Source organism: Cuculus canorus, chromosome 2, assembly GCF_017976375.1.
Source record: "Cuculus canorus isolate bCucCan1 chromosome 2, bCucCan1.pri, whole genome shotgun sequence".
Taxonomy (NCBI): domain Eukaryota; kingdom Metazoa; phylum Chordata; class Aves; order Cuculiformes; family Cuculidae; genus Cuculus; species Cuculus canorus.
Genome location: NC_071402.1, coordinates 76421282 through 76441662, shown reverse-complemented (window position 1 = coordinate 76441662; position 20381 = coordinate 76421282). Strand labels below are relative to the sequence as shown.

The window sequence follows — 20381 nt, the reverse complement described above, 5'->3', positions numbered from 1 at the left end:
AAGAAAAGTCAGATACAATACATACGTCTGGCACCTACGTACATACAGCTACACTAACTTCTGTACACAACTTTACAATTATGCTACTGAAAAGAGGTGCCTATCTGATCACTGAAATGCAAATCAAAGATCCTCTGATATCATCCCACAAAGTTGGGCTTTTCATACTTAAAATTTCTTAGCATATCATTCTGGTTTAGATAATTCTTACATCCAGACTGTCTGCCTTTTCTCTGCTACATGGAAAGGTACTCATGAGAAATGCTCTGAAGCACCAAATCAATATGAAACAAGAACTCCTACATCTCTTAGTTGTAAGTAAAGAAATGTATCAACAGCAGAAGAAGAATGGGAGCAACCGACCTGCCAAGGATAGAAGAGAGGTGTTTGATCCAAAGGAACTCTCAAAGGTGCAACGATGACAAGTTCAAATAGAAGACCAAGCAAAAGTGGAACCACACCAGCTAGCAGTATAGCCACTATTAATGTCTTCATTATCTAAAAAAACCCAAGATACCTAATAAATATGTTTATCAGATGATTCTTTTTGTTTAAATTTCAAAATGTAACTTAAACAACACAAACAGGTGAAGCTGGAGAAAAAAAAATTACACAAACCTTTAATTCATACACTTACACTTTTAGAAATAATATTTTATTAAATACATAGTTTTGCAATGCCACTTTTCAAGATTCAGTCCTATTCCATGCCCACTCCAGAACAAGGCATAACTGTGCCTATTGATGTTCATGTTGTTTTAAACCATAAAAGCACCTTTGACTGTTATCAGTAGGGAATACTATTCAATGGCATTTCATTACACCCAGTATTCTTGTACGTTGGAAAATTATAGAAGAATCTTTCAAAACTGGCTGATTTTTCTTCAGTGAAAACCAAACCTTAAAAATTCATTGATTATGGAATTCTTCTGATCTAAAAGTTAAAGACTCTGAATACCATGCTTAAATCTTAAGTATTAATTTGAAAAACTCAGAGTTCTCACAGATCATAAAGATCCTCCTGAAAATATGCACCAAGTTACTTCGTAGAGACGCATTCAACATCATCTATCAGCTTTTTTTTATTTGACAATATCAAGTTGCTAACTGAGTAATAGTTAAGCTTCCAGGTATATGTGAAAACATAAATCTATTTCAGGATCACATATAAGATACTATAATGCAACATATTCACCTTTAAAGGAAAGCAGAAACACATATATATGCAAACTTATTTACATTCTGTAAATGGCTTCCAAAAATACAGTTACCCTATGCAATGGGAATGTAAGCCGCAAAAATTTAAAAATGGTGTGAAAAGGAAAATGTAGTATACATTACAAAGTAAAACCTGCAAGCAAAAATGAAACAACAAGTTTTGTTAGCTACTTTTTCCAATAATTCAGTGAAAATGTTTCTTAAGACTCACCATGAGAGACCATTCTTTGACTTTCTGAAAAATCACTCTGCGACCCTGTGGCATCCAGGCAACCAGCACTGTCACAGCTCGGATTGTTAGCCAACAGACATAAAGACCACAAGCAGCTGTGTACAGTTCATGGATTTTGGCAGTCCCCGTCCAAAATGACATTAACCATCGGCCAGCAAATACTGAAACCAGAAAGATTATTAAACAGAGTAATGCTTTCTGATGCATTAAAGAAGGACGCCTATTAAGAAAATACTTACAAATTTATTGTTAAATATCAATGCACAAATAGTATTCAGCATAAACCAGTATTTTGGTACTATTCCCATAAGGCACAAATTTGTGAAGCACTATGGAAACAGTTACACAGATGATTCCAAAGATATATATATATTTATTTTTTTTTTCCTAAAAGTTCCTTACACCAGCAACGTGATCTGAACTACAGGAAAACAAAGCACTGAATACTATACTATTCAGAGCACAAACGCTAATCTTCAGAATGGCTAAGGCAATAATGGATTAGTGCATAAGCTTGAACTTAAATCTTATGAACTATGTTTAGTTTATTTCACTGCCTCATAATTACAAGATGGGGCTTCTGAAGCTCTCCAGCAAAGTCGTGAGGCTTATTTACTACATTTATTTTTTAATAGTGTTTCTAGTCACTAGTATTAACAGTAGAATTATTTTATGTGCTACTATTGAAACCACCACAAAATTCACAACTCTGAACAACGTATTATTGACTTTATGATCGTGAATACAAGGAGGTAAAAGTGACCTGGTACTATGGTAGCCAGGTTATAAAATTCAACTGAGTTCCCATATCTTAATTTGTTCCAAATTATTCAAATAAAACCCTAGAAGGTGGGTTTGATTTTTTTTTAAATACTTAATCACACATATTTGGGAAGTGGCATGCATATTACTTCAAAACCTCCCAGTGACCTGTCATGATGACACCTTTAGAATATTTAGTTAAAGATACTGTAGAAGACCTGGAAACAACCTACATATTTTCCTTCTCTGAATGGTAAAGCAGGTGCAAGAGTATCAGTTCTCTTTTTCTCTCAATACTACTATCGATGGTCTCAGCACCTGGAGCCCCACCCTTAGCAGAGCTAACTGAGTTGCTTTTAATTGCAGTTTTACAATAATAGACTTACCTGGTAAGGTAAGGCAGATAAGACTAGCAATCAGTAATGTTATGCACATGAAAACAATCAAAAGAAATATCTGAAAGAATGAGAAAAGAGAAACAGTTTATAAGAAAGTTTCTTTACATATTTTTTAGCTTTGGTAAAAGATATATCATCCTAGAAAAGCAGCTAAACTAGAATATTCAAATACCAACTGATGTTTCGCTGTACAAATAAATTGGCAATAAGAAACCTGTCCGTACTACATGCAGCACCCCTACAGTGTTGTGAGTTTTTCTTTAAGAGTTCCCATCAGTTGTTTTAACAGTAAAAATTAACACTTGAATCCAGAATAACTGCGGTTCTTTGCTATGTTACATTAGAAAAAACCTCTTTCTTTCTGCACTGTCCAGGACAACGACTCTCAATTAACCTCTCTGAAAGGTTTCTAGCTTTGTATTCCAGATGAGCAAGGCAGTGCTTTTAAAATACAGGAATTTCTTCCAGATGCCCTCAGGTTTGTATGACCAGCAGCTGGCAGCAAAGCTGGTGCCTCCCTGGTCAGGTTTAGATCTTAACAGAGAATTCTCATGCACCTGACTTCTTTAAATATATGAATGTCTTGGGCACCAAGTGCTATGAAGTTCTGCTTCACTAATCAAAGCCACATAACAAGCAAACTTACTATGTGAAAACTAACACATTATCATAATGGTCTACCTAGGATAAAGTTAAAGATGTAACACACATTTTCCATGATAAGAATTTGAGGGGAAAATGCAGATCTGCCTCATGTCTAGATTAGGATCTTCAGCACTGTCTAAAGGAAGGAAGATCTTGTGATTTTGTAGACATTAGCCTACATGAAGAGGGATGACTCCACAATACCCGACTACTTGCCAGGTGACAGCCACATACTCTTCACACAGGATACTCTTGAGGGTTAGGGATCTCAAAAAATTTTATGTGAGAATATCTAAGTTTACTTTTTAGAAAGATGCTAACTGTACAAAACACTCAGCACAATATGACCCACCACTTGATTTCTGATAACATGTGGACCAAATCTTTCTTACAAAAAAAATGATACCCATTTTTCAAATGCCTTTCACTTTTGTCTAAAAGCATTAGATATACCTACCCTGAGCGGGAATTTTAAAGGCCTACGATAAGGCTGGAAACCCACAGGTCCTCCTTGTTGAAGTATGGCTTGATGGGCTGCATGAAGACCTTCTCCTACAACTGGAATGGCATTATTATTGCGAGCATGCTGGTTGTTAGGCTGCTGATTTGCATTGTTTTCATTCTCTTCCTGGTCACCAAGTAGGTAAGAATGGAGATCCCTGTAACAATCAAAATTTCGGTTTTGTTCTGTTTGACGAGTACAAGTTGTACAAAACTTATACAGGAATACTGGCAGAATCTTGATAAAGTAAAAGAAACCATTTTCTGACTATGTACTCAATGTCATCCTAAACACAGAATTTAGAAACAAAATGCTAGTGTGGATGGATGCAGATTAGAACAATGGGAATACAGCCACAAATAAAGGTAACTATCTGTTTGACTGCTTTAAAAACAACATCTGGCATTGAAGTTGTTATGCATATAAAAGGAAGACTGCATGGATGTTTCAGTTCACATAAGCAGGCAGCTTAAATGAAAGCTTTTATTTTACTCCTACTAAGTTCTACTGGAAACAATTGCCTTCAAATCTAAACTGCACAAGGACAGCACTGCATTGCTATAGACGTGTTTTCGAAATTACAGAGTCAGTCTTTCAAGCATTCTAAATTGCTCAAAATCTGTTCACAACTTTCTAAAAACATCAATCCTAAAAAAAGTTTTCCACTGATATTTCCTGCATACGATTAGCAAATATATAGTTGAGTTCGATTAAAAAAACCCCAAACCCAACATAAACATATAGAAGCTAATTTTCCTCAGCTTTAGCAGAATTTTTATCGGCAGTAAGATGCATACAGATATTCCACTGTCAGGCAACGAAAACATTTCCACAGCAGTCTGCTTTAAGAAAGCTTTTCATCTTTGCTCAACTAAAATTGTTGAAGAGAGATTTCACAATTGTTCTTAACAGCTGCAACAGTGGAGATAGCAAAGGCATTTCTATCATCACCTCGGAAATTCATTTCTTGCATTACATATAAACACTATCAAAACATGGACAAACTAATCAGAAAAATAACTTTATAAAATGCAAACTAAGAGAACAACAGGAGTAGGAAGAGTTTCCTTGCGAGAAGCTAAAATAAATATTTTGTATTGCAGTGGAAGAAGTATTAAATTCATTTTCTCAGCCTCAGACATAACTTAGCAAAGAATAAATCTTCATCCTAATAGTGCTGCGCTGGCATAACCTACAATGAGCAAGACATGGCAGGACAATGCCAATACACTTTGAAGATAAATATAAAACTCCATAGAAACAAAATCAAGCTTCTTTTTTCTTGACTAATTTGGCGGACAACATAGGAACTAAAAAATAATTTCAAGTGCTAGAACTCTGTCTGGTAGTCTAAATTAAAGAACCTCACTTTGTATAATCATTTACTTTAGCTGACAAAGATACAGTTTTATCCTTCTTTAGAGACTGAACTTAACCTTAAAATTCCCAATCTTCAATTCAATATTCAATTCTTCAGCTTAATGTTCTAACTAACTATTAACTTTATATATATAACTTTCCTAGGTTTTTTTTCCCTGCTTATAATAAGAAACGCAAGATAGGTACATGAATTTTACATAGACAACTCATGGAAATGCTCTGCTGACAGTTACCTCTTTAATTTTTCCATATTATAGGAAGTTATCGAGCTGTCAGTCATACTTATATAGATTTTTTTTTTTACTAAGCAAATTCTGCAACAGTGTACCAAAAGAATTACTTGTCAAAAACTAGTCCAGAAGTAGATGCAACTACTGTTTAGAAGGTACTTCCACAGGAAATTACTATATAAGTTTTCATCATATATTTATCTGTAAAACAGCTACTTGTTGGGATAACTCTCTTGAAAGCATGCTGCTTTCATGTTAAAAGGCTAAGCTGGACACGATGCTTTTAGCTGATTTTGGCTTTTTGTACTTACAGCAAGTATCCAGCAGTAACAGTCCATGCTCGTACAAGACCTTTCAACCACTGTCTTGTATGTCCTTGTTCTAGTAAAGCTGGAAGCACCACCTGAAGCAAAAGGAGCTCTAGGGAAAGCTCACTTACTGGAGCATCACTAGAAACAATGGGAAGAGCAGGAAGTCAAACAGAAGGAACATTCTGATACCAATCTCTTACACCACTACAATAAAAACAAACATAATGGATGCCAACAGGAACAACTCGCAGGCTTTTGCAGACATTTTTCTTTATATACCACTCTGAGCACAGGTTAAGTGTTCATGAGTGCTTAGGCGCACATGAAATATAAGAAAAAAATGTTGTGAAAGATTATATCGGAGAATATGATTTGCTTCTACCATTGCCGTTTCATTTATTACTTAGAAACAGAAAGATACTCCATTGAAAAGCAATCAGAGACGTCCATTTAGTCTTGAAGCAATGATAATCAGGAATGAATGTGGAAAGCAAACATGGCAGCAACATGATTATCAAAAAATTGAAAGGGAAAGTGGTTTAGGGTCATGTAAAAACCAACTAGTCATCATTATGGAAGTAATACAAAATGCCTTTTATGTTTCTGAGTAGCTTTTTACTTGACAAACTGTATGATGTATCCACATCCTATACCTTTTCCCTTGCCTAGAACAATGAAGTTTAGATTGACTGAAAACAAGCAAAGCATACTAATGTCACATTAATGCTCCAAGAGTGCAAATACATATTTTTCTAGTTATAGGCAGACTGAAAAAACATATTTTTAAAATTAAATGCTTACCTGTAGAGCATAACGTTATATGGAAGAAAGTTAGGCAGGAGATACTTAATAATGCGTATAGGAAGCCAGAGCATGAGCAGTACAATTGATCCAAAGACAATCTGCAACAAGGAAGTTAAACAAGTTAGTCCGAATAGCAAAAATAACCAAAACTAGTTTCCCATCAGTCTCAGGCTGATGTATGTCCTGTGCGTAGTGGCTTAGCCCTAGCTAACAGCCAAACACCTACACTGCTGCTTTCTCATTCCCCTCTCTGGCTGAGTGTGGAAGAAACAAAAGGAAGGCAGGTCTTTGCTTATATTTAGGTCACTTGCTGTGACACAAAGTTTCAGGCAGCTAAGGAGAAAATACTCAGGAAGTTAGACACGTCAGCTGCTCTTCATGTACGGAAGGGCTCTCTAATAGAACTAAGATCTCTCTATGAGCTTTCACTGCTCAAAGCACTTTACGTGTATTAATACAGTATGTCAAATAATATTGTTTTCACAGCTGATATGACATTTTTGTCAAAGACAGCCTGATACCCTTCCCTTGCTGCTTGCTAGGCAAACTTCAGACAAACAAGCAGAAGGAAAATTTTCATTATTTTCAGGATCTTACAATAATAATCTGGAAACAGACACTGCTGGCTAGATCAGCATAATCCAATCAAGAACTTAACTAGAAAATTACTCTAGTCCTGTTGCACTACTCTAGCTGAACTGGACGCACAATGTTTACTGAAATAATTAAGAGCATTATGAAAGAGTTATGTGATTTATAATACCTCTAATAATAAACACTTGTTGTCTGAATGCACAAATATGTTCTGTGATTTTGCATAAGGAGAGGACATCACAAAAAAATTTGTTTTGGATGGCTCGTCTAGAACTAAACTACTCCAACCCCCTGCTCTGTGCAAACCCAGTTATGTTAGGTTGCTAAGAACGTTATCCAGTTGAATTCTGAGTATTGCCAAAAGACAAATTTTATTGGCAGCCTGCTCCAGTCCATAATCACCTTCACAGAGAAAATATTTTTTGTTAAATATACAGTAGTATATTTATATCGGAGCTAACTTATGAAATTTTCTTACCAAATAAAGGTTTTGAGAAAAGTCCTTACCACTGATAAGATAAACCTCCTGAGATGTCTATAGATGGGTAAGTGAATCATTTCCTGCACGGGATTAAAGTCTGGATCATTCAAATTCCTGAGAAACCATAAGACACCAGGTCTCAATACCTGAAGTGGGAAACAGAAAACAGTACATGAAGAGAAAATCACCTTTGTATTCTTTGTTTCTCATTTTAGATAACATTGCTGCAGCAAATGAGTTTTGAACATAAGAGGGGCATTTTCTGAACAAGGTTCAACAAAACGGTACAGAAGTAAAACAAAGGAAGCATTATCATAGAGAAGTAGAGAAGGAATAACTAATTACAAGCTTAATTTTTCAAGTATTAATCAGTCTTAGACAAAAGAAATATATTTACATCCATTTGAAAACAAGTACCCATGTTTAAGGACTCTTAGTAAACTAAAAATCTTTAAGTGAATTACACTCTATATCATCATTTTCCACTGCATTAAGCACCAGTGTGGTCCTTTTTACATAAGGCTGAAATCCAACATACACAACAAAACACTTATCAGCAGTATCCACATGTGAAAGATTTAAAGATTAACTAGCAATTCAACAGGCAAGCTTCTCTAGCTATGTTACGTACCAATCTTGTTCTTACAGACTTACCTCTCTCAGTAAAAGAATGAAGGATGCAAAATAAAAGACGTAAACCATTCCAACTAACCAGTGCAGAAACATCGTGGTACCTGGGGCAGACTGAAAGCTCAATTCTCTGTCTTTCAAAGTGGCATCGAACATCTCCTAGAAGGTAAGCAGTAAGCATATATGAATAAAGTTTGGCAAACATCCAGTTACTCATTTTGCTTTCCTTAGTTCATATATACTACTAGGCATTTAATTTAAATGTCTGCCTTGTGCTAATAAATAAATAACTGCAGCATTTAATTAGAAAAAAAGGAAATAATTTACAATAAGAACAGGAAATAAAGTTCAAACTGTGATCTATTTCTTTCTTCTGACAGAAAGAAGAAGGAAGTCAACTCAAATGCTAATGTAGATAACCTAAGTTATAAATCATTTCAAAGTCACACTGTGGTGTAAGCAAACACTTATTCTCTTAAGTAAAATTTAATTTCTTCTAGCCTTAGTGGAAATAATTTTCTCCATTTGAAACTCATCACTTCATCTTTTTTTCAGGACAGAAAAGCTGTTCTTCTCAGTTCCAAGCAAACGTAGCATGTTTCTTCTTCAAACCGAAAGAGACTGGACAACTATTAAAATCTGAAGTTACTACCATTTCACGCAAGATGGCTACATGAAGAAGGTTATTCAGTACACAAGTTTACCTGTAAATTCATTGTCATGGTAGTCTTGTAAATGCATTAAAATGGATTAGGATCCTATTATTTCAATAAAAGCATGTTAATTTGTATTCAATAACAAAAGAAAACAAAACAAGCATTAAGTAGTTCCCAAAAAACATTTCCCTCTGGGAATTCTATGTTTACAAAAACAGAACAGTGCTGTCAAAGTCACATCAACAACTTCTTTCTCATCAGAACTTTTTTCCTAAACACCATTAAAAAAGATTTTATCCCATTTATTTCCATTCTTACCAAAGAACATATGTCCAACCACCAGCCACAGATGAGAGGAAACACACCGATTTCTACCACCACTAACAAGGAAACCTGTAGGAAAAAAGAGATAACATCTCACTAGTTTGAGAGAAATTGTTAAGAAAACTGTAAATGTAAGTTTTAATTGAGAGAGTTCTTCCTACACACAGAAAAATAGGACTACCTTGACAACAATATAGCAAACTCCTAGTAAACGACGTGAGCGCTGGAACTTCACAAGTGCCGCCAAACCCTGAATAGTTTTGTTAAGAAAATAATACTGAAAAATACTTCATAACATAGTTTGATTAATATGAAACACTGTGTTATGCACCTTTTAGCAACAAGAAATTTTATAAAAAAACAAAAGCACAATAGGAAGCATGTATTTTATCAGGGCTCTATTTTCAAAATTGTCTGCAACTCTGGAAGTAAGCCTGATGTGCTGGATAACCCCTCCAAATATGCATCTAAGATAAATGAATAAATATATAAATAATAATACTACCACCCTTCTTAAATTAAGCATACAAAAGTTTTCTCAAGAAATGAACAGCTGGCTGTGAAAATGTCTAAAACAAGTAAGCAAGCTTCTAAACTGAAGGCCTATCTTGAATGGTAGCTTTCCTTTTCATGCAGCCTGAAACAAATTCTAACCTTTTCCAAGAAAAGCTGGATGCACATTACAGTTTGGAGGCTTGTTTTGTTTTCTTTTAGGAAGCAAAACATAGACATACCAATCAACTGTTTTACCACTTCGGTACTGCACAATGGTATAGTGAGATTTAAAGTTGCTGTTAGCTTTGTGTACTCTTGAACAGAAAACTCCTAACAAATGTTCATTCTTCCAAACTGAAATCTGTGTATTTAGTCCCTTTAAAAACATGCAGGTAGAATGCAGACCTTTTACTTATGATCAAATCTTTCCAGCTTTCAGGACTTCCCCATTACTTAATTTTCTCTGTAATAATGAGGGATATCACCTGAAAGAAATCTGTGCTGCAAATTTTCAGTGGTTCAGAGACATAGAGGAGAAACTAAGACAATCCACACTCTAAAGATCTGACAGATTAAAAAGATGTGAACAGATTCCCCATTGTACCCTATGTGTTTTCACAATCCAATTTCATTTCGTGCTGCAACTACATAGTCCACAGCAATAGTGTGAGGAGAGTGAGGAAAAAAATGGTTCTACACTCATCTTTCTCAGACAGACCTCCAAAATTTAGTTGAAGCCTTCAAGCAAGCACAAAAGCCTATGATTATGTACAGTTAAACATGCGCAAGTGTTCTGAAGATGCAATCACACTGACAGCTTCTGAATGTCCAAGAGAACAGAACTTTTCTTCTAGTTTCAACAAAAGAGCAAAGCAAAGTGGTAAAATTTACTGCATCTGCACCACGTCTGTGCCACCTTCCAATATATTCAAAAAAATTATTTACATTTAAAATCTCAACCAGGTAACTACTGATAAAAGGATACATGACAAACAATCAGAGTCACTGCCAGCAGAACATATCCAACTATAGTTGTGATCAGCCCTTCAAAGTGAGATGCTTGAACCTGGAGGGAAAGCAAAAAAAGGGAAAGTTTGTCACAGTCTCTTAAAAGATTATATCTTTTTATGTAATTGGATAAGTGCCAAATCTCAACTTTTCAAGAAGAATAACAAGTTTCTTTAGTATTTACATATTTTACTTTACTACTTTTTTTGGTATTTCCAAGGAGTAGGAAACATTTACATTTACTGCAAAAGTAACAACTCCCTTTCTTCAAACACAAATCCACCTCTTTACTATATTCAAAACAAAATAGCATCACCTTACACTACGTCACAGCTTCTGCTAACTATTATCAGCTATGAAAATTACTCAATACATACACTAAACAAAAATGTGCATGAGGAACAAGAAGCTGTTAAAAAAGTGGGCTTTTTTTTTTTAAAGGAGAAAACCTCACTTGCAACGTAAATAATGGAGGAAGTGGGAAAGAGTGAGAGAACATTCTTAATCGTAGACTAAAATGTGTTTGAAAAAATGAAAGACACTCCAGGTTACTGTTGCAATCACAAATAGAAGTGGAAGAAACCCACAAAACTATTGCTATTAAATAAACAGTGGCACTTTTTTCATTTGAAAATATAAAACAGTACTTACATATTCCTCAAAGCCCAGGACAACGATGGAGAAGTGACCGATGTGGTACGGACAAAATGCTGCATAATATAAGCAGAAAGAAGAGGAAAAAAGGCCATGAAAACTGCTAAATGCAGCTTTATTTGCAGGATGTGTAATTATTCCACTTCCCACCAATTTTGTGAAAACAACTAAAAAATTAGTTCCTGTGCAAATATTTGCAAGTGTTATATTTCTATAACTTTACAAACACTGATAATCAGATCAGAATTCACACTGGAAAACTACAATGCAAAACTACACAGAAAAAAGGTGAATAAAAAACCCTAATTCAATTTCTAAGTCTTACATACTAGAGTGGTATCTGTCTCACAGGCTCCTATAGGAACCTGTTCTGTATAGCCACTCCGTCATGTGCTAAAAGACTTAAGTAACCATTTTACATCTTGGTCAGATGAGACTTGCTTTAGCAAGGTTTCAGTTTTAGCACTTCAATTCTTTAAAAACACTGTGAAAAATGCACGCACTGCAAAAATTTGCAAAGGGATGAGAAGATTAGGGGAAGAAAAAAATGATGCTCCAGTGAAGGGATGAAGAGTAACTGAGAAGTCTTTTACTCTGCATTAAGGTACTAACAACTGTAGTCATACCTGAGAACTCACTTGCCAGTTCTGAGGTCTCAAGAGGAATGAATTAAAATTGACACAGCACTTTCCAGATTTTTGGACACCTGTGTATTTGCAACAGGATCAAGTAATAATTCTAGTTCACCTTGTGGTCTTCTAACCAATATATGAAGGACTATAGAATCTAACATCATATTGCAAGAGGACTACAGGATGTCAACAGGAAATAAAGGAGTAACCACAAGCTTTTATTTTCACCTATGTTGCCTTCACTATATCATGATTATCCACTTTGGGGACTACTGCAGACTAAACACACCCTCAAATGAAAACTTTGGTGACTTTCTCTCTTCTGCTTATTCCTATACGACCAATATGTAAAAAAGCCCTAGGAAAATACTTAGCAGGACTTCTATTACCCTAATCAACAATCAAAAAGTTTTAATTTATGTCCCTTTCAGAGAAATCAGCAGTTACCAGGATTATAAAAAATATAAAGGATAAATGGAGTACTCGAGCTCTTCCTGTCCAGTAAGAAAAAGAGAAAGAAAAGTGAGACTAAAAAAAAAATAGAAAAATCACACAAATCCTGTAGATACCAGACTGTGACTTAAGAGTTGTATCTTTCTGACAGTTTTCTATGAGATTATAGTACACAATTTATCGTATTTTTTTTAAATACATTTCTTTAAAAGAGAATTTCCAAAAGATTCCTTTTAATAGAAACCATGAAGGAATACAAACTCCTCTTTGAGTACTAAAATGACTTATAGAAAATATGAGTTAAGTCGAACTTAATTAACTTGTCCTAGAGAACATCACAGGAGAATTTCTGGACCAGTAACTAAGGTTGCAAATGCCTTCCTCTGTTTTATCTTCCAGAAAGTACCTCCTGTGACATTTGAACTCGCCAGGACTATAATTATGAATAACTGGAGATTTGGCAGTCATAAATTAGGCAGTATTACTTAATGGAAAAGATACTAAAAATAGGCTTGAGAGGCACAAATTAAATTTGCAGATCTCCTGCTTGCTTGCTTGGGAAGGTCATTCCCCTTCTCTACTCCCTAGTTTCCCACTTGTTAAAAAGACAGAGCTACTGAAACATCTATATGTCAACCTCATTAATTATTCTTATTACTCACTTGTTATTGAATCTAAATTAAGGATTTAGATATTTCATAGTCTACTTATTAAAAAGGCATAAGTTTAATAGCAACTAAAAAACCCCCTAATTAACTTCTGATAATTAAAATAGACTAATTACCAGAAAGAAATAATTCAAGTATTTTCTAACTCTTATTTTTCCAGCAAAAATCTGTACCTATAGTACGATTTCAGTTTTTAAAGCTCAAGTGAGAAAGACCACTCAAAACCCCAAAGCAACATACCCAATCCCTTTCTAAATTGATAATTCAGAACAAGTGTGATTTTGTGTCTGGTATCTCTTCAAGTGTATAAAAGGTTCTATTTCCTCACTAAAATGATCCTGTTTGTGTCAAATTAACACTAATGTGCTCAAGCACCATAGTCCAAAAGCTTCTCTTAGCAACAAAACAGGCAAAACTGAGGCATAGGAAAGAGCTGCTGTTATATGTCACTTAAAAGCTGTAAGGTACAAAAAAATCACAGTCTAATATCTCTCATGAGGTTCTTAAAAGAAAATAAATAGATATTTCTAAATTTGTCACCCCACTTCCTGCAGTAAAACCAAAAGGGAAATGCAAGCTTACCCTACATGGTAGGAGCAGTAAATACAAAATAGGAATTTGAGGAACTCTCGAAGTGGAGCTTACTGCTATTTGCAATAAAGCAGGCATTTTAGACTTCTCTTTTAAGGTTCAAATGATTGAGAAATATACACCTATGTTTTGGGGTTTTTTTTTGTTGTTTTTAAGCTGTGACGAGTTTGTGTTCAAGAAGCACGGAAGTATGTCCCGCAAACATTTAAAGTTGCAATGCAGCTTCAACGTCTTCAGAAAGGAGAAAGGAAAATCAACTAAAATACATCAAGTGATTTGAATTTACTGCTTTCTAAAATTTAAGTCAAAGTTGTATGAACTAAGGAAAGTTGTTCCATATTAACTTGGACGCAAAATTAAAGTATATTTAACAACACTACGCAGACAGCTACATTCTTACGTGCTCCCCTCACTCCCAATTTTGGAGGATTCTTGATGGAAAAAAGTGATTCAACTATATCTAGTGAAAACTATAAGGAGAAAAAAATACCCTAGCCATTCCTAGAAGTACTGCATTTGCTCATAAATTAAATTGCAGGAGGTTTCTCCTTTAATTTAACAGTATTCCAAAACTACTTGTTTTGTGCTTTGGTTGACAACATTAAACTTTTGGTAGATTTCCTATTTGAAAGCCATTTGCTTAAAGGAATTAACATGACAAAACTAGAAGCAATAAAGATTTATTATTCATATACCCAGTTTGTTTGTGGTTCCATTTTTAGATGTTACAACTTCATTTACTTTGAGAGAACAGCCTTAAAATTTTAGCTTGCATCATCACTTCACAAAGAAGGACCTTTTAAAACCTATGAGTAAAACATACTTACCAAACACAAGTATGAACAATGTATTTAAAGATACCACCCAGAAGACATGTTCCTGCAAGGAGTATGGGGGAAGGAGTGAAGAAGATGACAAAGAAACAATACATACAAATCAGTAATTTAAATAAGTAGTTTTCCTTTTCTAACTAAACTTCTTCTCTCGAATGCCTATTACTACCAGAACTTGCACAACTCACGTTAGAGCCAAGGAATTTAACAACAACCAAAACACGCAGGACAGATTATGAAAGCATTTGTTTATATTCACGGACATCCACCTAGATATGAGCACTTAGAATTGCCTTAACATGCGTATATTTAAAAAAATAAGCTTTTATTTAAAAATCAATATAAACAGTTCCACCCTTAAAAACAATTACATGAAAAGTATTCGGACATTTGTTTTATAAATGAAGATTTTTAAGAAAAGATTTGATACCAATATAAACTAAGATAATATTCAAGAGCGGAAAAATTCTAAGGACAAACAAAAATAAACCCCAAATAAGGTCAACTAACATATTCAAAGACCTTAAATTTTAAAATGTAGTCTATCTAAAAATTCAGTACTGGTGTTCTAGTGGTACTAGGGCAAATCAGAGAAGGACTGAATGAGGAAATTACTTTAATCATAAAGAGCAAAACTTAGGGCTAGAACAAATATGTATTTGCAGTTCATGCTTTCTGATTTTTATTTACAGTGGATTACGCGAGCCAAAGTGACCTATGTCTTTTAGGAAATTTCCACTTTTGTGCAATATACACAACTCTACTCTGTGAAACTCCTCAAAAAGGTTGCTTGAACATGACATCATATGTAAGTTTATTTAAAGACTATATTTCATATCAGAGTAGGGATTTCAAACACAATGATATCATTTAAAAAAATACTTTTTTTAAAATGTACACTTTTTTAAAAAAAGAGGCTTCTATAGAAATTCTTGAAATGCAAGATTTCACTTACTAAAAAAACCAGAGATCCATCAAGTCCAAGCATCTGTGAAGACAATAAAGTTAATTTTATTTAAAACTCATCAGAAAAACTAAGCAACATGCATCTAAAATAAGTGGCATAGAAGTCTCTTTCACGCCAACTTTTAAAGTCCAACATGGTCAAAAGCTTCTTTTAATGCTTAACCAAGAGAACTTGGGTATAAATTCTTAAAGATAAAGATAGAAACTAAGTTTTCAGTTTCGTTCAACACAGCAAAACTTGGTTGATCAAAAGGCAGCAACCATGGAACATCTCAGTACTTAACTATTTATATATGATAAACGAAACAGATAATCTATTAATTTATAGGGTATTTCTCTCCGAGACTTTTAAAAGTGACTAAGATTTTGTATTTACAAAAGATTTTAATGATCGAACTGTTATTTAAAACCATGTATAAACAACTCAATACTAAGATATAAGAGCAATTATTATTTTTGCTTGCAAATTGCAAAGTATCAATTTATGTTGCACTGAGAAATGTCAATACTTAATATATTATTTTTCAAGGTATAAAAGCAACTAGTAACAGGATAATGCTGTTACACTGTATGTTTTTAAGTTTAGAACAGAACTGAGTTGCAGCTAGGGAAGACAGGAAACAAATCCTCTATCATTCTGCACAGCTGTTACGGGAAGCGTCCACACAACAGCCAAAAATAAAGCATCTATTAAAAAAAAAAAAAAATCTCTCCTTCCCTGCCCCCCTCTCCAAGGAAATCGTACTATTTCAATCCAGACACTCCTACTCCTTGAGTACTGCTGCAAAATACCAAGTTCAAGGCTCTTTTACACTACTATTTTCAACTACACTCCAAGAACTGAAGTCGCACATATTTTACAAAGTAAACCAAGATGCAATTTTCTTTGAAAATTCAGAAAGCTTGTGCGCTCTTTTCACAAGATGAAAAAGCAGAAAAGTCTGCCCCACTTCTGACACCACCTGCTAACTAGATATGTACTGTATATTGTGTGCATGTACAAATATTGTCTATGCTGGCACATAGGATTGGAAATGGTTATGAGTTTTCTGAAATTGATTTCTATATTCATGAAGAAGCATCACAATATTTTCAATTAGGAGTACATCAACATTTCCCAGGACATAAACTGGTTACAGAAATATACAATTTTGTCTTGAGATACACAGTAGAATGGCTCAGAAATCTGAATTTATGTAAGCACTTTTTCACTAAATACCTTTCAAAAGAAACTATGAAGTATTCCTTAGATACAAAACAAAGATCAAGACCCGCCTCTTGTGATGTAAACTGTGTTTCCACTACACTGCAATCAAGGCAACAACCATATCACAGCCTACACATACAGCGACTAGCTTTACAGCTGCCTGCCATAGGCACCAGTGATGCTAGTAAATCACACAAAGCCGCTGAATCTGCCTTCAGGGAGATTTTGCTGCATGTGGTGAGCTGTGAACTCAGATATTGGCTACCTCTAAACCAGGTACAAAAAAACCTAGTTATTGAGTCCCTATACTACTCTATGATTACAATGTACATGCATCTCATGCTCTAATTGTAATCCACAAGCAAAACAGAAGCAATGTTACATCAAAATGTTCCATAATTTTTTAAGAAATACATTTACTTACATATTTGCAAAAGGTAAATTAACAAAAATTTCCGGTTCTCTCTTCTCTTTAGGTTAAAACTTTTGTGAATACAAAAATTAAGCATTACACTATAAAGCAACACCCTATGTGCACCTAATCTGGCCTAGAATCCTCAGTACAAGTTGCAATTTATTTCCAAGCTGACTGAGTTGAAGACTTCAGAAAAGTCTGTTCTAAAATATGTTTTAAGCTACCACTTCCAAACTAAAAAAATGCCTTTTTGATAGTTAACAAGTAGTACAAAACCATTTTGTTTTTAACACAATGACTTTTTAAAGTCACTAAAGCCTCTTACTGATAGTTTTCACACTGGACAATGGTATCCAAAACCTATCCCACTGCAGTACTGCAAATCATTTCAAGTATGAGTCTGGATTACTCAATTCAAGAAAATTATTCTTACTCACTCGCTCCCAAGTAAGCTCTTCTGCTGCTCGATCCCATTCCAAAGCATTCCAATTCATGTCATCTGAGGAGACAACGACCATTTTTACATCTGTTAAACTCACCTAAAACACAATTAACTACTCCATGCTATGTTTTAAATGAACAAAAAGACTTAAGTGCATAACATTTAACTCATAACTGGTGATAGCTCTTCAGCAAGCAAATGCTTCTGTGCTCAAATTAAATATATGAGATTTGTAAAAACAAGATAAACAAGCTGAAGCGGGAATCCTTGAATTACATCAGCTCTATTTTCAATGGCTTCACTTATACTAAAAAATAATTAGAACATTACTGTTTTGAGTCACCTGTTACCTTGTGCTCCATTGTTCGCATCTGCTGCGTCTTCTACCACAGCATCTTCTTCATCTTCATTATCCTCTTCCTCTTCATCTACCTGTTCTTCTTGAATTTCAGGATTCTCGCCTACAACTACATTGTCAGCAGCCGGGTTAGCAGGTTGATCAAGCACAGCGTTTTCAACACCGCCATTTACAACAGCCTGAGCCTGCAGAAACAGGATTTGATATTCAGTTAAACTGATCAACCTCTCTGTGCACTTTTATCCCCTATGCAGAAAAAAAGAATCTATTAAAAAATGTTAATGCACTTTTTTAGATAAGTATTAAATTTGGAACCACTAAATCTTTTGAAAAAGGAAAAGAAACATTTAGATTTCTTCACACAGTAACTGAGATTGGAAAGGCCCTCTAGAGATTGTCTATAGTCAACTCACCTACTGAAAGAAGGGTCAGCTATAGAGATTTGCTCAGTGCTGTTTACAGCTGACTTTTTGAGTAACTCCAGAGACAGAGACTTTACAACAACTCTGAGCAACCTGTTTCAGTAGTTGATCACACTTGAAGTTAAACAAAAACCCAAACCCACATCTACTGGTTTGGGTTTTTTGGTTTTGTTTTTATCTAAATGGAATTTCCTGTATTTTGATTTGATCCTACTGCCTGTTGCCCTGTCACTCCATACTATCAAGAAGACTCTGGCTCTGCCTTCTTTACATGCTCCCATTAGGCATGTATACACACTGATAAAAGTCCATCCTGAGCCTTCTCATCTCAAGGCTGAAGAGTTCCAGCTCTCTTCAGCCTTTTGTCGTACATCAGATGATAGAGTCCTTTAATAATTTTTGTTGGCTTTTCACTACACCCCCTCCTGTATGCCTGTCTCTCTTTTGTACTGGGGGAGCCTAGAACTGGACACAGCACTCCAGATGTGGTCTCACCAGTGTTCAATAGAGGGAATTATCTTGATCTTATGAAAACTATCATTATATTAGAAAGATAATCATTCAAGGACAACCAAAGTCAGTCAACTAGCTGAGGATCTCTCTCTCTCCTCTTAAAAAAATCAACATTACAAAAGAAAAAAAATTTTAACTATTTCCCCCACTACGCAGATATCGCTTTTATCTTCTCTTCTCCTGCCCAGGAGGCTCCTGTAAGCTTTAAAGGGGTGCACGTGTGGGGGTAGGGCAGAAAAGTTCCAGCTTCAGAGGTTCCAAAAAAACCTCCAACTGGTTTAAGAACAGTGAATTGTTATCTCATGAACTAGTGAAATAATTATGAAAAAGATAAAACAAAAGCAAGCTGCGTCTTCATTGACTATGGCTAACAATTCATCTTTATATGCACAAAGTTATCTTTAAAAAGTGTAAATATAAGAATCTAAGCCATAAGAATCTAAACAATGGTAAGGTTACTTTTCAAAAATTCTAACACATCCATTAAAATTTCATTTTACAGTAGTTCAAAAAATAACAGCGGTGCCACTGAGTTTATACAGGAACATGTTCAACTTCAGCCAGTGTACAAATAAAGACACCCTGTGGAAAAGTAACACCACTGTTGGGTTCTGACAATGTATTTCTTGACAATAACACATTTCCTACATTTATTATAAAGCACTGAGCAGTTAAGTTCTACCTCATTTTGTTGACCAACACCATTGAGCGGCTGTTGCTGATTCTGTTCCAACCACTGAGGCGCTCCTCCATGGACAATCTGTTCACGTAACCAAACAAGGCTGATAAATGCACACAGAGTGCATGTTACCACAAAACAGCCCTGCAGACAGTCAGCCAGTAAGTTCTCCCTGTTCAAGAAAAAAAACCCCAAAATATTAATGACAAATATATTTTGCCAGAAAGACTAAACTTAGTCATTGCTAACGACCACAAACAGATTTTTCTAAAATCAATAAAGGAACTGGAATTTGCGGAAAAAGCTGAACTGATTTGTGTGTCTAGATGAATGATGTATCTAGACATAATTTTTATGTAACTTTTAAAAAAAACTGTTCAAAGAAGGTTTATTTTATGAAGGCTACATGTATCTGTGTACAAACGGCTTTAAGTGCCAAGATAAACGCCGATTTGGAAAAGCGTTTATTTCTCTCTGGCTTGGTTTGTGAAATTACTACTGTTAAACATAAATACTCCTGCAAAACAGGATCTGATTCAATATGAAGAAAAGCTTCAAGAGTAGTTCAGGAAAAACAATCATTTGAGTTATGTGTAACTACAAAGCAGCAGCAAAACAAAGTTCAGTTAGCCAATTGAAACTACGGCAAGAAGAACTTAAATTCGCTTAAGCAACCCTCACCCCTAATTCCAGTTACTCCCTCCCACATGTTTACAATCTCATACTACTCCTTGACCACAGTGAATTTGCTCAGGAAACTAATGAACTAAGTAAGAAATAAGAATGAAAGGTGCCACCATAGCACTCTGCCATCCCCAAAGAAGTATCAGTCTGGCTCTCCATGAAGCTGCACTAACACTTGTGCCTGCAGAGTACAG

General features: G+C 35.0%; 1 protein-coding gene across 2 annotated transcripts in view; it reads right to left on the bottom strand.

Annotated features, from left to right (window-relative positions):
• MARCHF6 (membrane associated ring-CH-type finger 6) overlaps positions 1–20381 on the bottom strand; it is a 43151-nt gene that overhangs the window by 5074 nt on the left and 17696 nt on the right. For both annotated transcript variants that reach the window (XM_054060823.1, XM_054060826.1), the window contains exons 6-22: positions 19507–19675; positions 17882–18074; positions 17527–17588; positions 15457–15489; positions 14496–14547; positions 11322–11380; positions 10648–10728; positions 9349–9417; positions 9162–9236; positions 8212–8346; positions 7584–7703; positions 6480–6580; positions 5679–5816; positions 3713–3914; positions 2599–2668; positions 1430–1611; positions 364–498 (exon numbers count right to left, since the gene is read on the bottom strand). In XM_054060823.1, coding sequence (XP_053916798.1) covers positions 364–498; positions 1430–1611; positions 2599–2668; positions 3713–3914; positions 5679–5816; positions 6480–6580; positions 7584–7703; positions 8212–8346; positions 9162–9236; positions 9349–9417; positions 10648–10728; positions 11322–11380; positions 14496–14547; positions 15457–15489; positions 17527–17588; positions 17882–18074; positions 19507–19675 — 1876 coding nt within the window. The remainder of the gene's footprint in view (positions 1–363; positions 499–1429; positions 1612–2598; positions 2669–3712; positions 3915–5678; positions 5817–6479; positions 6581–7583; positions 7704–8211; positions 8347–9161; positions 9237–9348; positions 9418–10647; positions 10729–11321; positions 11381–14495; positions 14548–15456; positions 15490–17526; positions 17589–17881; positions 18075–19506; positions 19676–20381) is intronic.